This window comes from Capra hircus, chromosome 13 (assembly GCF_001704415.2).
Source record: "Capra hircus breed San Clemente chromosome 13, ASM170441v1, whole genome shotgun sequence".
NCBI lineage: Eukaryota > Metazoa > Chordata > Mammalia > Artiodactyla > Bovidae > Capra > Capra hircus.
The window spans coordinates 47,806,689-47,830,890 of record NC_030820.1 but is presented as its reverse complement, the minus strand read 5'-3'; the positions used below and the strand labels follow the sequence as shown (position 1 = coordinate 47,830,890).

Sequence of the window (24,202 nt, the reverse complement as noted above, 5' to 3'; positions counted from 1 at the left end):
GCCTGGAAAATCCCATGGACAGAGGAGCCTGGTAGGCTGCAGTCCATGGGGTCGCTAAGAGTCAGACATGACTGAGCAACTTCACTTTGACTTTTCAGTTTCATACATTGGAGAAGAAAATGGCAACCCACTCCAGTATTCTTGCCTAGAGAATCCCAGGGATGGGGGAGCCTGGTGGGCTGCCGTCTATGGCGTTGCACAGGGTCGGACACGACTGAAGCGACTTAGCAGCAGCAGCAGCAGCAGCATGTGCTAACGAAGTAATGCTGAAAATTTCCCAAGCCAGGCTTCAACAGTACATGAACTGTGAACTTCCAGATGTTCAAGCTGGATTTAGAAAAGGCAAAGGAACCAGAGATCGAATTGCCAACATCTGTTGAATCATTGAAAAAGCAAGAGTTCCAGAGAAACATCTACTTCTGCTTTATTGACTATGCCAAAGCCTTTGACTGTGTGGATCACAACAAACTGTGCAAAATTCTTAAAGAGATGGAAATACCAAACCACCTTATCTGCCTCCTGAGAAATCTGTATGAAGGTCAAGAAGCAAGAGTTAGAACTGGACATGGGACAGACTGGTTCCAAATTAGGAAAGGAGTACATCAAGGCTGTATATTGTCACCCTGCTTGTTTAACTTATATGCAGAGTACATCATACGAAATGCTGGGCTGGATGAAGCACAAGCTGGAATCAAGATTGCTGGGAGAAATATCAATAACTTCAGATATGCAGATGACACCCCTTTATGGCAGAAAATGAAGAAGGACTAAAGAGCCTCTTGATGAACGTGAAAGAGGAGAATGAAGAAGTTGGCTTAAAACTCAACATTCAAAACACTAAGATCATGGCATCTGGTCCTATCACTTCATGGCAAATAGATGAGGAAACAATGGAAAAAGTGACAGACTATTTTCTTGGCTCCAAAATCCCTGCAAATAATGATTGCAGCCATGAAGTTAAAAGATGCTTGCTCCTTGAAAGAAAAGCAATAACCAACCAAGACAGCATATTACAAAGCAGAGACATCACTTTGCTGACAAAGGTCTGTCTAGTCAGACCTATGGTTTTTCCAGTAGTCATGTACGGATGTGAGAGTTGGACTATAAGGAAAGCTGAGTGCCAAAGAATAGATGTTTTTGTACTATGGTGTTGGAGAAGACTCTTGAGAGTCCCTTGTACTGCAAGGAGATCAAATCAGTCAATACTAAAGGAAATCAATCCTGAATATTCATTGGAAGGATTCATGCTGAAGCTGAAGCTCCCATACTTTGGACACCTGATGAGAAGAACAGACTCATTGGAAAAGACCCTGATGGTGGGAAAAATTGAAGGTGGAGGGGGAAGGGGACTACAGAGGATGAGATGGTTAGATGGCATCACTGACTCAATGGACATGAGTTTGAGCAAGTTCCAGGAGTTGGTGATGTACAGGGAAGCCTGGCCTGCTGCAGTGCCTGGGGTCACAAAGAATCAACTGGACATAACTAAGCAACTAAACTGAACTGATACACAGAGTTCAGTTCAGTCACTCAGTCGTATCTGACTCTTTGCGACCCCATGAACTGCAGCACGCCAGGCCTCCTGTCCATCACCAACTCCTGGAGTTGACTCAAACTCATGCCCATTGAGTCAGTGATGCCATCCAACCATCTCAAACTCTGTGGTCCCCTTCTCCTCCTGCCTTCAATCTTTCCCAGCATCAGGGTCTTTTCAAATGAGTCAGCTCTTCACATCAGGTAGCCAAAGTATTGGAGTTTCAGCTTCAACATCGTCCTTCCAATGAACATTCAGGACTGATTTCCTCTAGGATGGACTGGTTGGATCTCCTTGCAGTACAAGGGACTCTCAAGAGTCTTCTCCAACACCACAGTTCAAAAGCATCAGTTCTTTGGCACTCAGCTTTCTTTATAGTCCAACTCTCACATCCATACATGACTACTGGAAAAACCATAGCGTTGACTAGATGGACCTTTGTTGGCAAAGTAATGTCTCTGCTTTTTAATATGCTGTCTAGGTTGGTCATAACTTTCCTTCCAAGGAGTAGGTGTCTTTTAATTTCATGGCTGCAGTCACCATCTGGAGTGATTTTGGAGCCCCAAAAAATAAAGTCTGCCACTGTTTCCACTGTTTCTCCATCTATTTGCCATGAAGTGATGGGACCGGATGCCATGATGTCTATTTTCTGAATGTTGAGCTTTAAGCCAGCTTTTTCACTCTCCTTTCACTTTCATCAAGAGGCTCTTTAGTTCTTCTTCACTTTCTTCCATACACAGAAGATACACAGAAGAACTGTATAAAAAAGCTCTGGATGACCTGGGATAACCATAATAGTGTGATCACTGACCTAGAGCCAAACATTCTGGAGTGTGAAGTCAGGTGGGCCTTAGGAAGTGTCACTGTGAACAAAGCTAATGGAGGTAATAGAATCCCAGCTGAACTGGAACGATGCTGTTAAAGTGCCGCACTCTAAGCCAGCAAATTTGGAAAACTTTGCAGTGGCCACAGGCCTGGAAAAGGTCAATCTTCACTCCAATCCCAAAGAAAGGCAATGCCAAAGAATGTTCAAATTACTGTACAGTTGCACTAATCTCAATGGTAGCAAGATTATGCTCAAAATCCTATGCAGCAGGCTTCAGCAGTATGTGAGCCAAGAACTTCCAGATATACAAGCTGGAATTATAAAAGGCAGAGGAACCAGAGATCAAATTGCTGACATTTGTTGGACCATGAAGAAAGCAACGGAATTCAAATAAAACATATGCTTCATTGACTATGCTAAATCCTTTGACTGTGTGGTTCACAACAAACTGTGGAATATTCTTAATGAGGCAGGAGTACCAGACCACATTACCTGCCTCCTGAGAAACCTGTATGCAGGTCAAGAAGCAACCGTTAGAACTGGACATGGAACAAAGGACTGGTTCCAAATTAGGAAAGGAGTATGTCAAGGGTGTATATTGTCACCCTGCTTATTTAACTTATATGCATCATGTGAAATGCTGGGCTGGGTGACTCACAAGCTGGAATCAAGATGGACATGTGGATGGACTTGAGTTTGAGCAAGCTTTGGGAGATGGTGAGGGACAAGGAAGACTAGCATGCCTAGCATACAACCAGGGGGTCACAAAGAGAGGGGCATGAGTTAGTGACTGAACAACAAGAACAAATTATTAATGACCTGTATCTCTTATGTGCTTAAGATAAAACTACATGTTATATGACTAAAAAAGAAACTATTTTGTTCTGTTTTTTTTTTTTTAATTTTCATACCAGAAAATGTCCTTACTATTTTATGGGTGAATGTAATAATACCTATGTATAGATATTCTTTTTAAAATCAATTATTTTTAAGTATAATATGCATACAATAAAATGCATCAAAGTATACATTTCAATTCAATGCCTTTTATTGTATGCAAATTATACTTCAATAAATGTGATTTTTTTATGTCAAGGATTGTCATGATTTGTTGCCTATTGCTAAAGTAGTTCATAGAAGGTCAAGAAAAGTCAGGAGAAAGGGATGGATGCATTGGGCAGGCACAGAAAATAAATAGCTAGGTGGACCTGGGAGGGTAGAAAGTTTAAAGTACAAGAGATTTAGAAGAGATCATTTTTATAAGACTTTTTGTCTTTAAAGTTAAGATGCTGAATTTAGTATCAGGAACTCTGCAGCATTTTTGAGGAGGGGACTAAAAATGAGAGAAAAGAAAGTTTTGCTCTGCAGAGTCTACCTGATGAGCCTCAGTTTCATTCTGGTCCGTCTGCCTTTTTTCACGTAGACACCTGTATTTGCCACAATGCTCTCATCCAGTGACTTTGCATCTGCTTCCTGGGAGCTTGTGGTCCGAGTTGATCATCCAAATGAAGAGGAGCAGAAGGACATCACACTGAGAGTGTCTGGAGACCTGCACATTGGGGGAGTGATGCTCAAGTTAGTGGAACAGATAAGTAAGTTGCTGCTTATTTATGGTTTCTTATGTTGCATCATCACTGAATGACCGAACTAGGCTGTGTGACTATCTAAGTTTTTCTGATCATCCATCTTGCAATGGCCCCTTTCTACAGGAAGAAGAGAAATGGGGAGCCCTGAAGGAGCCCAAACAACCCCCTGACCCCCTCTGTCAAAACTTAAGTCTTTGGTGGCAAACTGAAGCCCCCCAGTAGGTGTAATAACCTGTTTGCACTGGAATGAGGTCACCCTCCATGGTGACATCTAGGGTAACCTTAGACCACACCTGGGGCCTTAGACTGTTACATGATTTTTTGTCAATGCTTGATTGCTCTGTGAGCAAGCAGCCTGGTGCCAGTGTCCTTACCTACTGTTTGCTACTAGTCCTTGTTTAAACAAGGAAAGAAGTCTTCAGGGTCAGAGTCTTCACATCAGGAGTCAACTCGATGGACCTAGAATTTAATAATGTTTTATTTTCTTTGCATTTATTTTTTTGTCTTCTATTTAAGACCACAGATGTTGGCTTTTCACTTATACTAGTGATATAAAGTATTTTTAAGTTGTCTTCATTGGAATATAATATACATACAAAAAGTACAATTATCAAAAGTGTATAGTTCAGTGAATTTTCAGTCATATAACCACCACCCAAATCAAGATATAAAACAGTACCTGTTCCCCTACCCAAGTCCACATCTGACACCTCCCAGCCACTGTCCCACTAAGGGTAGCTATTACTCTGAATTGTTACTCCAAAGGAACAATTTTGCTTGTTTTCAAACTGTATATATGTGGAATTATACAGGATAATATACCCTAAAGCATCTGCTCTCTTTCATGCCACATTATGTCTGTGACATTTATCCATTTTATTGCATATAGTTTGGATTCTTTGATTCGCATTGCTGTATAATACTCCATTATATGATTTTTTTTCCCACAATTTATCCATTTACCTGCTGGTTTATGGATATTGGGTTCTTTACATATAGGGGCTTTTATAGATAGTACTTGTCTTAGGTAAGTATAGGCATTTCTGTTGGGCATACAGATCAGAGAAAAGTTACTGAATCATAGGACTTTCCAAAATAGTTACAGCATTACAGCATTTATTCTGCGCTGTGCTGTGCACAGTCACTTCAGTCATATCTGACTCTTTATGACCCCATGGACTATAGCCCGCCAGGCTCCTCTGTCTATGGGATTCTCCAGGCAAGAATACTGCAGTGGGTTGCCATGCCCTCCTCCAGGGAATCTTCCCAGCCCAGGGATTGAACCCACATCTCCTGTGTTGCAGGCAGATTCTTTACCATGGAGCCATGGGGGAAGCCTACAGCATTTATACTTCTACTAATAGCACTGAGAGAAAGGTTTTCTAATTTAAAAAGAGAGAAAGAGGGAGAAACCATTTTTTAAGTAAAAGTACTGGTGGCTCTTAATTTAGCAAAGTAAAAGATTGACTATGACTCTAACATTGGCAAAGGGGAAAGATTAGATCTTGATGCCAAGGGGCATTGAAAAAGTGGAAGGGTTCAGTGTTGATGCTACCATTGACAGATAAAATATTCAGCTCTAGTGTCAGCAATTTTGGAAACTGGTAATGCAGTAGTACTGATAAGAGGTGGACATTCCTGAGAAGGATGAAATGTAAACTTCTCAGTAGTTCTGTATGTACTTTGACTGGAAGCTTTTGATGTTCCCTTGTGAGCTGGTGTCTGAAGGATTCATCTATTTTTCCTCACTGTTGTGGTGGTGTTAGTAGTGCATGGGCTAAGTTGTACCATAGGGGCTTAGTTGTCCCATATGGGCTTAGTTGTCCCACAGCAGGTGGGTTCTTAGTTCCCTGATCAGGGATCAAACCCACGTGCCCTGCATTGGAAGGGGGACTCTTAACCACCAGACCACCAGGGACTTGGAAGGATCCATTTCTATTAGAGAAATCATCTCGATTAAACAAAGCCTTGCTTCTGGCCTTCCCAGAAAGGACCATGGCACTGAGGGACTTGGGAGAAGAAAACTTTAGCATTTCATCGTGAATAAACGTTGTATGTTTCTGTTCCTTACATAGTATTTAAATGTAAAGAAGGTGAGGTTCAGTCGGTCTTCTAGCTGCCTTGTCTTAGGGACTTGGACAAGAAGCCAAGAATGATGGAGCCTTGGGTTGTAGGAAGAGATAAGAGTGGAAGACCAGCATTGGCTTTGGTTTTGCACATGCAGGACTTGACTCCAGAGTGCAAGTGCTTGCTCTCACTTTACTGTGCTCTGTTCTCTATTCTTGCAGACATAGCCCAGGACTGGTCAGACTTTGCCCTTTGGTGGGAACAGAAACATTGCTGGCTTCTGAAAACACACTGGACTCTGGACAAATGTGGGGTCCAGGCAGATGCAAAGCTTGTCTTCACCCCTCAGCATAAAATGCTTCGCCTCCGCATGCCAAACATGAAGACAGTCCGACTGCGAGTCAGCTTCTCGACTGTGGTCTTCAGAGCTGTCAGCGACATCTGCAGAGCCCTGAGTGAGTCCCCACAGGCGGGCACCTCTACCCTCTGTACTCTCAGCAAAAGAGGACAGGAAAATTCACGCACTTCTGCCCACAAGTGGTTGGCTTTACATCCCTTATTAGGAGCACAGTTTTCAAGCCCCGTTCTGGGGACTTTAGCCATTTAAGTGAAGTTAAACCAGATGGAACATTATCAGAGTACATCAGGTTGATTTTCCCAAAGCTTAAAGCTCAAAAGAGACTTAAAGCTCAAAGTCTCAAAAGAGATTTGTAAACAGGAAAGACAACTCCATTAAGATTTCCACCCCAAAACTCATTTCCCTAAGCCATACTGAAATTGCTATATTGAAGACAAACGAAAAGAGTTCCATTAAATCATTATCACCATAGAGCTGATATGTCTATGTTGTTTTGGAGATAATGGTGATGCAACGTCTTAATTGCTTCCCTAACACTTGGCTCCAGTAAATAACTCTGTCCATAAACATCATTTGTGGAGTTTATTTTAAGCAGAAATGTACACTTAATTATGGATCAAAAATTTTAACAGTCTTTAGGGACAACACTGCCCAAACCATTTCTTCTTTCTGGGACTTCCATAATATTAGCAAACTCTGGGTAAGGAAGTATATTTTTTGAAAGTGTGTATAGGTATATTCTTGAGTTCCAAGGCTAATATTTAGGATTTGAACACAGTATACACACTATGTGAGTGGGTGATCTATCTTCCCCATTAAACTGTAAACTGCTTATTCATTCCTTCAGCAAATATATATTTTGACTTGGCAGGCACTATGGTGAGTGCTAGAGATTGGTTTGGAGAAGACCATGGCAACCCACTCTAGTACTTTTGCCTGGAAAATCCCATGGACAGAGGAGCCTGGTAGGCTGTAGTCCATGGGGTTGCCAAGAGTCAGAAATGACTGAACGACTTCACTTTGACTTTTCACTTTCATGCATTGGAGAAGGAAATGGCAACCCACTCCAGTGTTCTTGCCTGGAGAATCCCAGGGATGGGGGAGCCTGGTAGGCTGCCGTCTGTGGGGTCACACAGAATCAGACATGACTGAAGCAACTTTGCAGCAGAGATTGGTTAGCAATAAAAATAATCCAAACCCTCTGCCCTCCCTGAGCTTCCACTGTAGCATACAGAGACAAAAAATAAATCATGTAAAAAATAAGATGTTAAAAGGAGGTAGGTAATGGAGGAAAAAAGGGGGAAAATCTAATAATGTACACATTATTGAGAGTGCCAGTGTTGAGTGGTGCAGGCTGGTATGGTATTATATAGGATGAAGACAGCCGTTTCTTGAGCATGTCTGTTCCTAACACTTAGCACAATGCCCAACACATATCACCTGCTTGGTAACTGTTAGCTGACCAGACAAATGATTGGAAGCTTCCATTACAAAAGGTAAGTTCCAGAATTTTCCTTGATGCATGGTGAGCAAATGATATAAGCACAAGGTACCTGGCTTTCAATAATATTCTAGGGAAAATTTGAAAACAGTAAATGAGTAAAGAAAATGTACATTTCAGATACTACAGTAGACTAGAAGCACACATTATAGCTGGGGTCAAAAACTTGAAGTTTTTAAATAAACAGAAGCATTCATACATTCTTTTCTTTCTAGATTACACCTTCATGGTAACTCTAAATGACTCAACTTGGCATTTCTAATAATCACGTTTTTTTTTTGGCCAAGATGCACAGCATGTAGGATCATAGTTCCTCAATGAGGGATTGAACTTTGAACCTATGCCCCCTGCAGTGAAAGTTCCAAGACCTAACCACTGAACCTCCAGGGAATTTCCTAATAATCACTTTTTATATCTGACCAACTGAACTTAAATCTAGCAACAGGATGATTTTTTTCTCTCAAAGAAAAGACAAGATACAAACCTTGGGCTTAGATATCAGTGGGGTTTTTGTTTTGTTTTGTTACTAATGCTACTGGAAATTTTTATTCATCTCCTGGTTTTGTGTATGAATTATGCATTTGGAATGGTTACAGGTGTGTGTCGCAACCTGACAGTCAGGCTTGTTTACTGGTAGCTCAACTGCCAGATTCAACCTCAGCTGAACTAAGAGGTGGGGATACCTGTGGAATTAGTGCATTTACCTCCAGGAAAGCTGCCCAGAGATTCTAACATCCACATTCCTTGATTTTTACCTGGGATCATAACAGCCCAGTGTACAATCAGTTCTAATTGGAAATGGCAGTTAGAAGTATATTTGATTAATGCAGGACAGTGGGGACTATCTTCTTAGCTTGAGTTCTCCAGAAGAAGACCTGAGATAAGAATTCAAGTATAAATATTATTTATTTAGAAAGTCATGCCAGGAAACACTGGCTGGGAGTGGTGAAGTGAGACTGGGAAGAGAAGGCCACTAATAAGTGAGTGTCATTAATCAGCTCACACTGTGGACAGCTGGGGCCCTCTGCGAAGTGGTGTGGTCATGCCTTGGAGCTGTGCAACCAAGGGGTAAGGGAGCTGGGATGTTAATATACCATTCCACCAGTCACTGAGTCATTGAGGGCTGCTCTTGGGGAGTGTTAACTCTCTGAACTCATGTGACCTGTTGCATCTCTGTCTGGGGAGTGAGGACTCTGGCATCCAGAGCAGGCCCTTGGATAAAGAGATACATCCTAGCTACCACTGGAAAGAGGTCAGAATGCACCAAAATGGGGAGGGCCAGGAGATGGACAAGGTGCCTAGGATGTCTGCCACAGGGATGGAAGAAGCCACTGGGCAGAGAAAGGCTCTGAGGACCAGTGGTCCATAAAGAAAATGATGGAGTCCTTGCTGGTTGCTAAAAAACCTAAAAAGGAAAGGAAAAGGAAGAAGGAAGGAGGAAGGGGGAAACTGCTAGTAAGTAAATGACACAAGAACAGCGAAACACTAGGAAAGGTTTAAGGGGGTGGCGAGCATGGGAAGGGGCCACCATGCTAGCACTGAATATGTTTGAAATAGTTTCACAATAGATTTAAAAACAAACTAGAAATTTTCCTAGAATGAATCTCCCTCCACTGTTTGATCCCCACACACCCATTTTGGGGGTCACTGATCTTCAGTTTCTTCAAAAGGAATGTCATTTAGTTCCATTTACTTCTCAGGAATTTTTTGAGAAATAGTTTCAAATGCCCAACATGACTCAAAGTCTTAGAAGGAATTTTCTTTTTACTTCTTGCTTTTCTTTTTTCTTTTTTATATATATTTTTTAGATATTAGAAGAGCAGAAGAACTGTCCTTATTAAAGCCTTCAGGTGAATATTTCAAAAAGAAGAAGAAAAAAGACAAAAATAATAAGGAGCCCGTAATTGAAGATATTTTAAACCTGGAGGGTTCTCCAACAATTTCAGGTCCATCTGGTAAGATTCATGATAGGTGTTTCATTATTTTAATTTATTATTAAATCCAAGAATTTCTTAAATTCTTAAATCCCAAGAACTCTCCTCCCCTCTACTTAGCCTTTCCTCCTCTCTCCCTAATCAAGGACTAAAATTAAGGATTCCAGTGATAAGGAAAGAGTATCCAACTAATTTTAGAACAGAAAATTTTTAATAAGGTATGTTATATGGCTCATTATTTTAATTGTATATATTATGCTGCTGATGAATGAAAAGCTTGAGCAGAATTGGCCATGAATTTGTCGGATAAGGAAATTTGTTAGATCATTCAAATATACTTCTCTTCCTGATTCTACCTTCACGTGACTCTTTCCTGAACTCAATTTAAATCTTGCACTGGGTATGTAACAGGAGGGGCAATAAAAATTCTAGAAAAGTGTCATTCTTTTATTTTTACAGACATGCTCAGAGATACTGCAGACTGCTCTAATAAAGCAAGTTGCATAAAATTTGTTTTTGTTTCCCAGTGCATATAAAAGTTGTTTACACTATATTGTTACCATTACAAGTACAGTAGCAGTATGTCTTTTTAAAATGTACATACCTTAATTTAAAATATTTTATTGCTAAAAATGCTAACATCATCTGAGCCTTCAGCAAGTCATAGTAGTAAAATGAAAGATAACTGATCACAGTGACAAATATAATAGTAGTGAAAAAAGCTTGAAATATTGGAGAAGTTACCAAAATGTAACACAGTCACAAAAGTAAAAACAAAAAAAGTTAAAAAACAAAAAAACATATCTTCGAAGCATAGTGAAATGAGATATGCCTGTATATAAGAATGAATCTCTAGCATGCTTGCAATATTGAGAGTTTCTTGCATAGTATATTCCAGTACAAAGAATGAAAGGGATTATTTATATTTCCCTTATGCAAAGTAGAGTCAGATGATTTATAAACCATCAACTAGCTAAGTTCTTTAAATTGGTAAGCATTGCAATTTAAGAGATTTGCCAAAAAATAAAGTATATGCATGTATTCTGTGAGAGCTCCAGTTTTCTAATAGTGCCAGAACTCACTACTGATATAAGAGAACTTTGAATTATTGAGAAGAAGATTTTGGAAGTGATTTTGGAAGTTTTTACAGCCTATGAGTTTCCAAGCTTTCCAGGGACTAAATATTCAGACTGGAGTTTCTCCTGTGTTTAACTTCTACCATAATTCCTCTGCTTTTTCTAAATGATACAAACATTTAAGTTCAAAATCCATTTTAGTACAAGCAGTGTTGATAATTATTGTTCTAAAGATTTGTATCCCAAATCTCATATCCTAGTTCGTACTTTCCTTTGCTTTGCAGTAAGTCCTGGCTTATACAGTAAAACCATGACCCCCACATATGACCCCATAAACGGAACACCAGCATCGTCCACAATGACTTGGTTCAGTGACAGCCCTCTGGCAGAACAAAACTGTAGCATCCTGGCATTCAGCCAGCCCCCACAATCACCAGAAGCACTTGCTGATATGTACCAGCCTCGGTCTCTGGCTGACAAAGCCAAGCTTAACGCAGGGTAAGGACTTAACTTGTTTTACTTCTCTGTGAACTGATGTTAATGTAAGAGAGATGCTGTGGAGATGAGGCACGGAGGGGTTGTTCAGTTCTCAAGTCAGCACACCTAGGAATTGTATACTATTCACAAAGGCCAGCACTGATTTTAGCAACAAAAAAGACAAAATGTAACCATTTGCTATTTCAATACATTTAAAGTGTGACATTTACACATTGGGTTAACTCAATGGTTTACTGGCATGTGAATGCTAATTCTTTGTTCAGACACGTGTGCAAATTTTATGGGCAGTCGGGCACGACTTAGTAACTTCACATTCACTTTTCACTTTCATGCACTGGAGAAGGAAACGGCAACCCACTCCAGTATTCTTGCCTGGAGAATCCCAGGGACAGAGGAGCCTAGTGGGCTGCCGTCTATGGGGTCGCACAGAGTTGGACACGACTGAAGCGACTTAGCAGCAGCAGCAGCAGATGAGCTTATAAGTGGGCTGGTTCCCTCTGTGGCAGCAGGGGAGCCCCAAGTGGCTTTGCTGTCTTTGATAGAGCACCCCTTTTCCATTCTGCATTCCAATTAGTGAGTCCTTAAGCTTTGAAGTGGTCTCAGAAAATACACTCAAAGTGTTTCTCAAACCACCACTTATTTCACTCACTGTTGTCCAAGTAAAGTCACATTTGTTAGCATTCAGATCCTAGTTCATACTCTCCTTTGATCCTGTGAGATCAGACTCCATGTATGTCCATCTTTCTGTCCTGCTGCGCTCTCATGCTCCCCATGCCTCCAACGCGCATGCTGATTCCTGCGTCACTGCCTTGCCTCCAGCTTTCCCTCTGCTCCAGGACCCTCTCCCTCCCTCCTGCCTTACTGGCCTGTCCCTGTTTGTCCTATAAGGCCCAGCCACTTCCAGTCTTCTCAGAAGATCAGTCACTTCCCTCAAGTCCCGTCCTACTGCTCCAGTGTCGCCTTGTTCCTTTAATCTGAGGCTTGGTTACCCCACTGACTGTCAGTTCCTTTCGGATGGAGACTGCATCTTGGTTATCGTCATTCTCCCACAAGGGAATATATGACTATATAATAGAATATTTTATATATAAATAAAATCAATTTATATAGACATATATAAAATACATAAAACATATAAACTGATCTTCTATATATTCATATATAGAAGTTCAAGCCATTTTCAGTGGTATTGGAGGGCCCTCATTCCCACCTCATTTCATTGTTAACTTTTATTCTCTCCTCACCATTACCCAGTATGTATCTTTCAGACTCTAGAACTGTGCTACCCAGTACAGGAGTCACCAGCAGCATGTGGACATTTACATTAATGTTTGGATATAATTAAAATTAAAATATGGCACTAGCTAAATCTTCAGTAGCCTTGTGTGACTAGTGGCTATTCAATTGGACTGGGCATTGTGGAATATTTCCATAGTTACAGAAAGGTCTAGATAATAAGATAAAGCCACTTTGGGGTCAGGTCACCTGGTGTGGAAGTGGTCAGCGGTCAGCAAGTACACACAGCACAAGTACATGCAGCAGTCAGCAACTGCAGATTCTCATTCTGGCTCCACCAGGAGGCACAGGACCTTGAACATGTCACTTAATGTTACTGAGGCTCATTTTCCTCATTGCTAAAACTAGGAAAATAACTGCCCTGGCTCATTCACTGATTTACTCTAAAGTGCCAGTGAGAAAATACATAAATACAAAAAAGCACTTAGAAAGCTGTGTGATAAAATGGAGGTACAAGCTATTATCAAGTCATCTCCTTTACTGGGTTTAGATTATGTTACTTACCCAGACTTTGTTCAAGGGTGTATATAGACATACATGCATACATTTACATGTATATGTATATATCTCATATTATATAATACTAAAATATGTGTGTAAAATTGATTGACTTTTAAAACTTATCTTGTTGTTTTCTAGTTGGCTAGACTCCTCACGTTCCCTTATGGAACAAGGCATCCAGGAGGATGAGCAGCTGCTGTTACGATTTAAATACTACACTTTCTTTGACTTGAATCCCAAAGTAAGATACTTTTTCTCTATTCTCTCTCTCCTTTTTAAATGTAAATGCTTTGAAATGTAAAGCTGAATCATTTAGTTACCAAAATTAGGATTAATTCTTGTAACCTTCTGTTTAGCTCTGCAGGGTTAGACCAATAAGTGTATACTGGTCTCTGGATTTTCCTGTTGGTCTCTAGTGGAAATGGTGAGCTTCCCCTGAGTTAGGGAGTCTCTGAGGACCTTCATGCATGGCACGTGCTGCCCCTCTCCACAGGGGCCCAGAACAAGAAGAGAGTGAGTGGCTCACAAGCATGAAGCCGGAGCCCTTCATGCTTCAGAAGAAAGGAGCTGTCAGGGCCAGGTTAAGAGGTGTAGGGTTTCTGGCAAAGAAGCCAGGACCCCATGATAGCACACACTTGGCTCCCCACCACAGTGCTGAATGAGTCTTGATTGGTGAGACAGAGGGGTCACCTGGGTCAATAAAGAACCCAGGTGGTTGCCAACTCCCATATTAAGTGCTCATCCCCTCCCTGAAGTTTCCCAGGACAGCTGAGTGGTGAAACAAGGCCTCTGAATGTCTGCCTTTTCTTTGCCCCAGCTCTCCCTTTTGTAGAGCTGTGAACCAGCATTTAAAATGGCCCAAAGTAGAAAATACAAACTGGTCACCTGAGTGCACAGGATTGTATTATTTCCACCAAAAGCTGGCTGCTTTTGTCCAATTACCAAAGGGCTGCTCTTCGAGGAGCTGAGTCGCCTTCTGCGCCCATCCTTTCCCCGTGCATGGCAGTGTCTCTCTCTGTCTCTTGTGCCACTGTCTTCTCCTTAGTCCTTAGCTTAAATCTGGTCTCCAGAGGCCTTCCGGGCTCACTGCTTCTCTAACTAGTGTCTTCTTTAAAATAAGCCCTATTTCTTGTCCTTCTCTGGAGCTCTTGCTCCGTCTTTGGTTGAGATCCAGCTTTCTGCCCCTGGACCTGGCTTGTGTCTGGAGTGCATCACTTCCATCAAACCATGGTAAGAAAGCAAATTTTGGTTCTTCTTTGATTAAACCTTGAAGAGAAATCACTGTTACAGCTTTTCCTAACCAATTGTTTTTATTTTCCTAAGGGCAATGTGAATTATACAGCTATGAGGATTTTCTTTTTGTGTTGCCTATTAGAACCAAATCTTTTTTTTAATATTTATTTATTTTAATTGTTGATGATTGGTTACAATGTTGGTTTGATTTCTGTTGTACATCAACATGAATTAACCATAGGTGTCCATATGTCCCCTCCCTTTTGAATCTCCCTCCCACCTCCCACCCATTCTCACCCCCTAAGCTGTTACAAAGCCCAGTTTGAGTTCCCTGAGCCATACAGCAAATTCCTATTGGCTATCTATTTACATATGTTACTGTATGTACATCCATGCTACCCTCTCCATTTATCTCACCCTTTCCTTCTTCTCCCCCACCCTTGTCCTTAAGTCTGTTCTCCATGTCTGCATCTCCACTGTTGCTCTGTGAACAGATTCCTCAGTACTGTCCTTCTAGAGTCCATATATATGTGTTAATATGTGATATTTGTGTTTCTCTTTCTGACTTACTTCACTCTGTGTAATAGGATCTAGGTTCCTCTGCCTCCTTAGAACTGATTCACATGCATCCCTTTATATGGCTGAATAATATTCCATTGTATTTATGTACCACTACTTCTTTATCCATTCATCTGTCAATGGACATCTAGGTTGCTTCCATGTCTTGGCTATTGTAAACAGTGCTGCAGTGAATACTGGGGTACATGTATCTTCTGTTTCCTTCAGGGTATATGCCTAGAAGTGATATTGCTGGGTCATTTGGTAGTTCCAGTCCTAGTTTTTTAAGAACTCTCCTTACTGTCTTCCATAGTGGCTATAACAATTTACATTCCTACCAGCAGTGTAGGAGGCTTCCCTTTTCTCCACACCGTCTCCAGCACTTGTTGTTTGTATATTTTTTTAATTATGGCCATTCTGTCTGAGATGAAGTGATACCTCATTGTAGGTTTGATTTGCATTTCTCTAATAATGAGTGATGTTAACATCTCTTCCTATGTTTATTAGCCATCTATGTATGTTTTCTTTGGAGAAATGTCTGTTTAGGTCTTTTGCCCACTTTTTGATTGGGTTGTTTGTTTTTCTGGTGTTAAGTTGTATGAGCTCTTGTATATTTTGGAAATTAATTCTTTGTCAGTTATTTTGTTTGCTATTATTATATCGCATTCTGTGGGTTGTCTTTTCACCTTGTTTATAGTTTCCTTTGCTGTACAGAAGCTTTTAAGTTTAATTAGGTCCCATTTATTTATCTTTGTTTTTATTTCTATTATTCTAAGAGGTGGGATATAAAGGATCTTGCTATGATTTATGTCATACGGTATTCTGCCTGTTATCTCCTAAGAGTTTTATAGTTTCTAGTCTTACATATAGGTCTTCAGTCCATTTCAAGTTTATCTTTGTGTATGGTGTTACTAAATGTTCTAATTTCATTCTTTTGTAGTTGTCCAGTTCTTCCAGCACTACTTATTAAAGAGACTGTCTTTTTCACATTGTGTATTCTTGCCTCCTTTGTCAAAGATAAGTACCCTTATGTGCATGGATTTATCTCTGGACTTTTTTTCCTGTTCCATTGGTCTATACTTCTATTTTTGAGCCAATACCTTACTGTCTTGATGACTGTAGCTTTGTAGCATAGTCTGAAATCAAGTAAGTTGATTCCACCAGCTCCATTCTTCTTTCTCAAGATTGCTTTGGCTATGTGGGATCTTTTGTATTTCCATACAGAATTGTGAAATTTTTTGTTCTACTTCTGTGAAAAATGCCATTGGTAATTTGATAGGGACTGCATTGAATCTGTAGATTGCTTTTGGTAGTGTAGTCATTTTCACAATATTGATTCTTCCAACCCAGGAGCATGGAATATCCCTCCATCTGTTTATGTCATCATGATACTGTACATAGAAAACGCTAAAGACACTATCAGAAAATTACTAGAACTAATTAGTGGATTTGGTAAAGTCATAGGATACAAAATCAATAAACAGAAATCACTTGCATTCCTATATACTAACAATGAAAAATCAGAAAGAAAAATTAAGGAATCAATCCCATTTACCATTGCAACTAAAAGAATAAAATACCTAGGAATAAACCTACCTAAGGAGACAAAAGAGCTATATACAGAAAACTATAAGACACTGATGAAAAAAATCAAAGAACCAAATCTTTACATTTCCTATGACCTCAATTTTTAGTCTCATTCCTCACTCAACTTACTGTTTCCTTGCCTAGTCTCTAGGTAGCTTGTTCTACCTTGTTGTATGCTATCTATTCTAATACATAAGTTTTTTTTCTGAAATCTGATAAGACATAAATAAAGCATATTTATGCATTTTCTAATTGCTAAGTCAGGAATGTGGCTCCATCTTGTCTGTTCAGACTTGTACCCCTGTTGTTTATTTTTTCATGTATTTATCAAACAACTACTGTGTGCCAAGGGCTTGCCAGGTGGCTCAGTGGTAAAGGATCTGCCTGCCAATATAGGAAATGGTCCCTGGGTCAGGAAGATCCCCTGGAGAAGAAAATGGCAGCCCAACTCCAGTATTCTTACCTGGAAAATCCCGTGGATGGAGGAGCCTGACAGGCTACAGTACATGGGGTTGCACAGAATCGGACATGACTCAGCAACTAAACAACAAACAGCAACCGTGTGCCAAGAGCTAAGATAGCAGCTGAGGACCCAAAACTGCTGGACATGATAATAAGGTTTTCAAATTTATGAAATAAAACATAAGATTACAATAAGGAATAATTATATTGAACTATAGTAACCAAAATCTTTTTCAAAATGGATATAAGTAAATCTCTTTCATTAACTGAATAAACAGGAATATATAGTGGCCATTCTCATAACTAGCTTAATATTGAAGTGGTGGTGATGCATGTGAGCATTATTGGAAAATAGCAACTGTGAGGAATATGAAAAGTCTGTGATTCTGGTAGTCATGAGTACTCTATAATACTGTGGTTTGTTGCTTACATTCATCATGGATGGAAATGCTAAATTTCCATTAGCAGTTGGTGCAAATGGAGATGTAGTTTTTCCTCATCCAAGCTTATAGACTACCTGATTTAGACTCCCAGATTCAGAAACCCTGCCCTACGACCACACTCAAGTCTTATTCCTTCTAGAATAAGAGCTTTCCTCTATTCTTGGTCACCCTGGCCCTTCCATTTTCTGAGCCACAACTGAGTGTGATTTCAGGACTCATACTTCTAATTGTACCAAGTTCATGAATTTTCTCCACAAACTGCAGACTCCTTGAAAATAGGGAGGACTTCTGATAAATCCTTTGCCCTCCACCCCTACATGTTGCAAGGGTGCTAGGAGAGTGATTCTTGGTCACTTGCTCTGTGATTGGATCAGCTAGGTCTTGAAGGCCTTCCTATCAGTTTCCTTGCCAAGAGATTCTACATTAAATTCCTTGCTTTGGCAATTGAGCTCATTGCTAAAAATAAACTTGGTTATCTACTTCTAAAAAATTTGTCAGAAACATGTGAATGACATCACAGTCAAAAAATTCAGACATGTCAAATCATCAGCCTAAGTTAGCAAACATGGAAGAGCAGTGTTAAATATGTGTTGTCTAAAAAGTGGAAGATTATGAGACTTCCCTGATGGTCCAGTTGTTAAGACTCCATGCTTCCAATACAGAGGGTGTGGGTTTGATTCCTGGTTAGGGAACTAAGATCCCGCATGCCTCTCAGTGTGGCCAAATGTTTTTTAAAAAAGTAAAAATAATTTAAAAAGTGGAAGATTAAAAAGAATCAAAATCCCAGAAGGGGGCAAGCACACCAAAGACAGAGGTCACCAGGGCCATTGTCCTAGGCTCTTTGCCTCCAGTCTCTGCTTGCTCAATTGGTAAGGAATTCTCTGTCCACAGCCTATGAACAAAATGTATTTGAATATAACAGCCAAATAGCAGCTGTCAACCCAAAAATGACTGGAAGATTCAGGCTAGCAGGATATGACTTTGCAGTGCAAGATGATTCCCAACCAACTAGAGTTGTGGCAGCCCTCCTTCCCTTCCCCTCCTAAAGTACAGAGTGCTATAAATGAAACCAAGTTTAAGGCTTCTACTGTGTACTGGGTAGAAGATACAGAAACTTAAGATAGAGTTCATGTTTTCAAAGAATCTACAATCAAATTAAGAAGAGCAAAGATAGCACCCAGGAAACCACTGCAAATATACAAGGCACCCTGTATTTAGGAGCTAGATCAGTTCATTGGACCAGGGAACCTCTTTACTCTGGGTTTCAGAGGAGAGATACAAGCAAGCTACAGGGTGTAGGCTACTGGAACTGATTAAAGTCTCAGATATATGAGAGTACTCGAATACAACGTTTCAAATATATTACTTTGGAAATGCAAAAAGAATCCATAAAAGGAAAGATTGATACATTTTAATTAAAAGTGAAAACTGTGTACATGGCAAAAAACTACAAATAAGTAGAAAAATTTTACTGTAATACTTACTACAAACAAAAGGCCAGACTCTCTAATATATACAGAGTTCTTCCAAATCAGTAATAAAATAGCAACAACATACTAGCAAAGGATGTGAACACATAGTTCATAGAAAAGGAACTATAATAGCTCTTAGTCTTACATCCACAAAGAACAAAAAGTTCCATACACTATCTTATTTATCTAGAGTGTGGAGAAACAGGTTCTCTCATACATAGACTGCTTGTAGGTCAAAGTACAAATTAAGTCTCTGTGGAAGACTATTTGACAGTATCTGTCAGAATTACAATTCTGCATAGCTTTAACCCAGAAAATCTACCCTTTGGTATTTTTACCACAGTTATACTCAAATATGTGAGTCAATATATCTGTACACAAGAATAGTTATTATTACATTGTTTGTTTTAGGAAAAATTTGGAAACCACCTAAACATCTATCAGTAGGGAACTGGTTAGTTCCATTATGATCCATTCATCTAGTGTTGTGATTAGGAAGAATGAGTCAGCTTCCTTTTGATGAGAAACATGCTCAGGGAATATTATTGAGTAAATGGAGAAGGAAATGGCAATCCACTCCAGCACTCTTGCCTGGAAAATCCCATGGACGGAGGAGCCTGATAGGCTACAGTCCATGGGGTCACAAAGAGTCAGACACGACTGAGGAACTTCACTCACTCACTCACTCACTCACTCAAAAAGGAACAAGATACAAAACAGTCAGGAGAGAAACCACCATTTGTGCGGAACAAGGAAGAAAGAGAGTTGACTTTTTATTGTACACCTTTTGTCTCTTTTAAATTCATTCAAAATTAATTTCATCATTATATACTCTTTTGCCCCATTTAAGGGCATTTTAAAATGTGTGCATAAAAAAAAAAAACTTTTATGACTTCAAAGCAACACTTTCCCTTTAAGGGCATTTTAAAATGTGTGCATAAAAAAAAAAAACTTTTATGACTTCAAAGCAACACTTTCCCTTTTATTAGGCTCATGTAGACTTTTTAAAGTCCAACCTCTTTGAAAAATGTTTCTTTGTTATTAATTTCCTCGTTAGGAAGTAGACAAACTCTGTCCTTGAAAGATGTGTTTTCTAACTTGATTCTGTACTCAGTCCTTAGGCCTGCAATATGTGGTTTACAAGTCTAACATCTTAGAGAAAAGTGCTGTCAAGGCAGGAGGTAATCAACTAGCACCTTCCATACTTCATACGTGTGTGTGTGTGTGTGTGTGTGTGTGTGTGTGTGTTAGTTGCTCAATCATGTCCGACTCTTTGCAACCCCATGGACTGTAGCCCACCAGGCTCCTCTGTCCATGGAATTCTCCAGGCATGAATATTGGAGTGGGTTGCCATTTCCTTCTCCAGGGGATCGTCCCAATCCAGGGATCAAACCCAGGTCTCCTGCATTGCAGTTAGATTCTTTACTGTCTAGGCCACAAGGGAAACCTATATAGACAGATAGATGCATATATATACACATATATATGTACACATTTACATTTGTTTTTACAAAAATAATATAACAGGGTTTACAGAGTTACATGTAATCATTTTTTACTCTGGAGTAAAATGGGAATTTTAGGCCTAAAATTAGATTTAAGATTACTGAACAGAGGCCATATAGCAACACAGACGTGACAAATCTTGATCATCACATAACTAGAAACATGTTGCTTTTATCCTTATGCAGGGTCTTACACATTCCCCCATCAATTAGTTTCATTTTAAGCAAAATACAAAAGCAAAATAGTTCACGGAAGTAATCTTCTTTTCAGTACATTAGCACATATGCCAAATTATACTAACTGCATGATAATCTCTATGTACTAAGGCTATATTTTTAGCATGTGCTCATACCTACTTCATTAAATACAGCATCCAGCTAGCAACTACAAAAAAAGAATGCCTGCTCTACAGCAAAAAAGGAAACAACAACCTGCAGGATGGTGTCTTTCAGGGTTTGTTGTTGTTTTATAGTCACTAAGTCATGTCCAACTCTTTTGCAACCCCATGGACTGTAGCCCACCAGATTCCTCTATCCATGGGATTTCCCAGGCAAAAATACTGGAACGGGTTGCCATTTCCTTCTCCAGAAAAGATACATCAGTTTTAGTAAGAGGCTTAAAAGATACTAAAAGTTGCTACCCAACTAACAGAGAATCTTGAATGATTAGATCAAATAGTAATCCTCTCCTGAGAGCATGAAAACTTTGGGAGGTAGGCTTTATTATTTTTTCGTATTGTTGATTGGTGGAAGGAGAAAGAGGTTTATTGAACTGACTAGATGGGGAAAAACAGGGATTTGAGCAGTGGAGGTGGCAGAAGCCACATGTTTTGGTGATTTCTATTTTCAATTAACTAGGAGACAAAGGAAATCGAGGGCCAAGGAGAGAGCAGCAGTAGCCAGTCCCCACCAGGGAAAAACGTGTTTCTGAATCACTGAAACCCCTGAAAGAGCTCTCAGAGAAAACCTTTTGGGGCCCCTGTTAGCAAATGAACCTGCAAAATACCCAGGACCCTGTGCTCAGTGGGAATGCAAACAGTCCAAAGAGGAAAAGTCCAGAGCTCTCTGGATGTAGCAGGCGATCTGGGGTTCCTCAGCAAGAGCCAGGCCTGGCCCAGCCTGTTCTCCTGATATCAGTCTGGAAAAGTAGGCAACTCTTGTTAACCAATACTTTCAAAGAATTGTTTTACCAGATTTGGGAATGGAAAGGAGATAAGTAGTTTTAAGTGTGGAAGCGCTTATTCAATTTTTTAAATCTGTACTGACTGCATTTGAGAGAAAAGCCTTATCGGGTGATTTAATTTACTTTCACTAAGCAAACAGAGAAGGAGTGATAGGTAGACCAATAGATACATACATGCATATAGATATATATAAAGATGTATATGACAAATGACAGTTTATGAGCCCAGTTCAGATTTTAGCAACTGCACATACTATTTAAATTGTGTGTGTCAGCTTGAATTAAGGGCAGGGGCCTTTCACGGGGATAGGGTTGGGAGTTGGTTGCCTGGTTTTTGGTGTGCACTCTGTGTATATGTGGTTTTTTTAGTTTTCATGTCTTTGGATGGTAGTATAATTGGCATGCCATAAAATTCACCCATTGCAAGTATACATTGTAATTTTTAGTAAATTTACATAGTCGTGTAGCCGTCACCACAATCTCGTTTTAAAACACTTGCATCACGCAAAAACGTTTCCAATCATACCCATTTGTGGTCAGTCTCTGTCCCAACCCCCAGCCTGCACCTGATCTGCTTTCTGTCTTGAGTTTTGCCTTTTCTAGAAATTTCACATATGGAATCATACAGCGTGTAGCTTGTGTCTGGATTCTTTCACTAGGCATGATGGCTTTGATGTGTATCTGCGTTTCTGCCTGAGTGGAGTCCCATCATGTGGATGGATACATGTGGATGCATTTTGTTTATTCATCTTCAATTTGAGGGACACTCGAGTGTTTCTGGTTTGGAGCTGTTAGGAATAATGCTGCCATGAATGTTTTCATGTGTGTCATATTTCAGTTTGTTTTTGGAGGATTCTGGGGCAAACGCCTGAGGGTTTCCATGACACCTGGCAAAGTTAAAAAAACAAGGACAGACTTCCTTAAGACTGTTGTTATTCCAGCCTCCTGAAAACCACACACTTGGATCTGCATTTGCCCTCCTTTCCAAGCAGTTTTAAAAGCAGTGAGAAGGAGGAAGCCTGCGGGCAGGTCACAGTCCCACGCGCATAAAGTTAATGCAAAAGGAAAAGTGGACTCATGCTAACCAACCATCGATAGACCTGTTTACATACTCTGAATGTCTTTCTATTTCTCCACCATGTTTTCTTCAACATTTTTATCTGTTTTAAAGGATACAGTATAAACTCAATATGAATGGAAAAAAGAAAATCAAACAAAGGAGTTACTGTTTAATTGGAACAGAATTCCAGTTTTGCTAGATGAAACAAGTTCTGGAGTCAGATGGTGGTCAATGCGAGTGTACTTAATGCCACTGTGTATACTTAAAAATGGTTAAGATGGTAAACTTCATATGTATTTTTAAAGGACTTTTTAAAAATCAAACATAAAAAGGAAGTAGTTACAGTAAAAATGGAAAGTAATCCTTTACCATGATCTTTCTCCCGAGAGGTAGCCATGGTTAACAGCTTAATGATTAACCATCCTTGCAGATTTTTTCACATACATTTATAAACATGTATTTGCCTTGCAGCTTGCTTCTTTTTACTTTATATCAGCCATATTTTCATGTCAGCATATATGTGTCTGACTCACTTTTTTTAACTACTACAAAATAATCAAGGAAAAGGCTAAAGCCTGGTGGCTCAGAGGTTAAAGCATCTGCCTCCAATGTGGGAGACCTGGGTTCAATCCCTGGGTCGGGAAGATCCCCTGGAGAAGGAAATGGTAACCCACTCCAGTATTCTTGCCTGGAGAATCCTATGGACAGAGAAGCCTGGTAGGCTACAGTCCACGGGGTCGCCAAGAGTTGAACACGACTGAGCAACTTCACATAGTTCATCAGGACCTGTGGATTGCTTATCTTTGATGAATGCTTTGTATCTCTTTAGAATAGTAACCATGGGCATGCTCATGAAAGGGCAAAAAGACATTTAAAGATCCTGCCAGAGTGCTTCCTACTGACATATATATATGTGCCAGTTTACACTACATCCTCACCAACACCACACATTATCAGCACTTACAACCTAGATAAATCTGATAGGAAAATAGAAATTATGTCATCTGGTTTTAGTTTTAATTCTCTGATCATTAGTGAGGTCAAGCATATTTTCCAATGTTTATGTGGCCATTTTGGTTTCATCTGTGAATTGCCTGTTTATATATATTTGCCCCATTTTTTATTGAATTCTTTATATTTTTCATATTGATTTACAGGAGCACTTATTTACTGTAAATATTTTCTTTCAATCTATATCTTGTCTTAACATATAATCTTCTCTAGGGTATTTTTCGCCATTAAAAATGTTTAAATGATTTTAAAATGATTGTAAAGTCAGCCTTATGCATCATAACCTAAAGGCTTCCTGTCTTGCTTAGAAAGGGCTTCCTCTCTGAAAGATAACAAAGTTTTCTATTGTGTTTCCTTCTAATAGTTTTGATTGTTATCTTTAGGTTTTTAAATATAATATGCCTTTAGATATAAAATCATATACCACATGCCTTTAGATATAAAATCATATACCATGCATTTCACGTACCAACATCTCACTCATTTAAAATGTACAAGTCAGTGGCTTTTA

General features: G+C 39.7%; 1 protein-coding gene across 2 annotated transcripts in view; it reads left to right on the top strand.

The window, feature by feature from the left end:
• Positions 1 to 24,202, top strand: part of FERMT1 (fermitin family member 1) — a 59,108-nt gene that overhangs the window by 6,791 nt on the left and 28,115 nt on the right. For both annotated transcript variants that reach the window (XM_018057377.1, XM_018057376.1), the window contains exons 2-6: positions 3,784 to 3,952; positions 6,235 to 6,468; positions 9,681 to 9,827; positions 11,167 to 11,380; positions 13,316 to 13,418. In XM_018057377.1, the coding sequence (XP_017912866.1) occupies positions 3,802 to 3,952; positions 6,235 to 6,468; positions 9,681 to 9,827; positions 11,167 to 11,380; positions 13,316 to 13,418 (849 nt within the window). In that variant the 5' untranslated portion in view covers positions 3,784 to 3,801. The remainder of the gene's footprint in view (positions 1 to 3,783; positions 3,953 to 6,234; positions 6,469 to 9,680; positions 9,828 to 11,166; positions 11,381 to 13,315; positions 13,419 to 24,202) is intronic.